The sequence below is a fragment of the Penaeus monodon genome, chromosome 15 (genome assembly GCF_015228065.2).
Source record: "Penaeus monodon isolate SGIC_2016 chromosome 15, NSTDA_Pmon_1, whole genome shotgun sequence".
NCBI lineage: Eukaryota > Metazoa > Arthropoda > Malacostraca > Decapoda > Penaeidae > Penaeus > Penaeus monodon.
This window is the reverse complement of record NC_051400.1, coordinates 27614759-27615717: the sequence shown is the minus strand read 5'-3', so window position 1 is coordinate 27615717 and position 959 is coordinate 27614759. Positions and strand designations below refer to the sequence as shown.

Here is a 959-nt window from a genome sequence, read left to right as displayed (position 1 = left end):
TTCTCTAAATTATGATATGGACTTTTTTGACATCCACGTGTTCCAATTGTTCGTGACTGCTATTCCGACGTTCACATGCCCTGCACATGAAGTTGGATCTTGAACAGAGAAGTAGCGGCCGTGGCATCGTGGTTACAGTCTGGTCGTACTTACCACCTCATCCACGACCACCCAAGTCATAAGCACATCATAATGGCAGGTGAGATGATGAAAAACCATTTTTTAAAGATTTTATGTTGTATTTTTCTACGTCAAAGAATCTATTCAACTTTCTCGGTCATTGAGAATATAAATATTGATGTCTCTGGAAAAAAGAATCAGTAGTGTGAATGGTTTTTTTTTTTTCAAAGTTCATAACGTCATCACTATAGGGAATCGGACACACAAAACTGTTATTGTTCCTTTTTTATCTGTTCTTTTGTTCTGGTTTCATATAAGTTCGTTACTGCAGATGATACCGTTTGCTCTTTTTTTTCTTTCTCTCCCTCTCTTCCCTTTTTTATTAATCTTAGAAATCAATAAATGACATAAATGTTTCATTCGTTACCAGCCCTTTTTCTCTCTCTTTTCCCTTCTATATCATCCTAAAAAATCTAATATCGACATAAATCCTTAGATCGCAACAGGTTCTCTCTCTCTTTTCCCTCTCCCTTTTTATCACCTAAAAAAATCAAATATCGACATAAACACTTCGTTCGCAACCAGGTCTTTGGGGCGCCCTCAACAGATACCCAAAGGTGATGAGAAACGCCCGCGACAAGATGTTTAATAGAACCTACAATTTCCAGAAGTTATTTGACCAGCAGCTTCTCGCCGAGCTCGTTTGGCCCGTCATCAAGGTACGCGATTGAGGGTCAGGATAGCGCAGGTGCTGATGGTTTTAGGGAAACGTTCGTTGGTTTTATGAAAAAAGGATAAGAAAATGCACGTAATGCAGATATTGTTATAATGCTTTTTAT

At 38.3% G+C, this 959-nt stretch overlaps 1 protein-coding gene across 1 annotated transcript in view; it reads left to right on the top strand.

Annotated features, from left to right (window-relative positions):
* LOC119581883 overlaps positions 1 to 959 on the top strand; it is an 11971-nt gene that overhangs the window by 8302 nt on the left and 2710 nt on the right. Inside the window, exons 6-7 of the mRNA XM_037930043.1 lie at positions 93 to 199; positions 706 to 839. Coding sequence (XP_037785971.1) covers positions 93 to 199; positions 706 to 839 — 241 coding nt within the window. The remainder of the gene's footprint in view (positions 1 to 92; positions 200 to 705; positions 840 to 959) is intronic.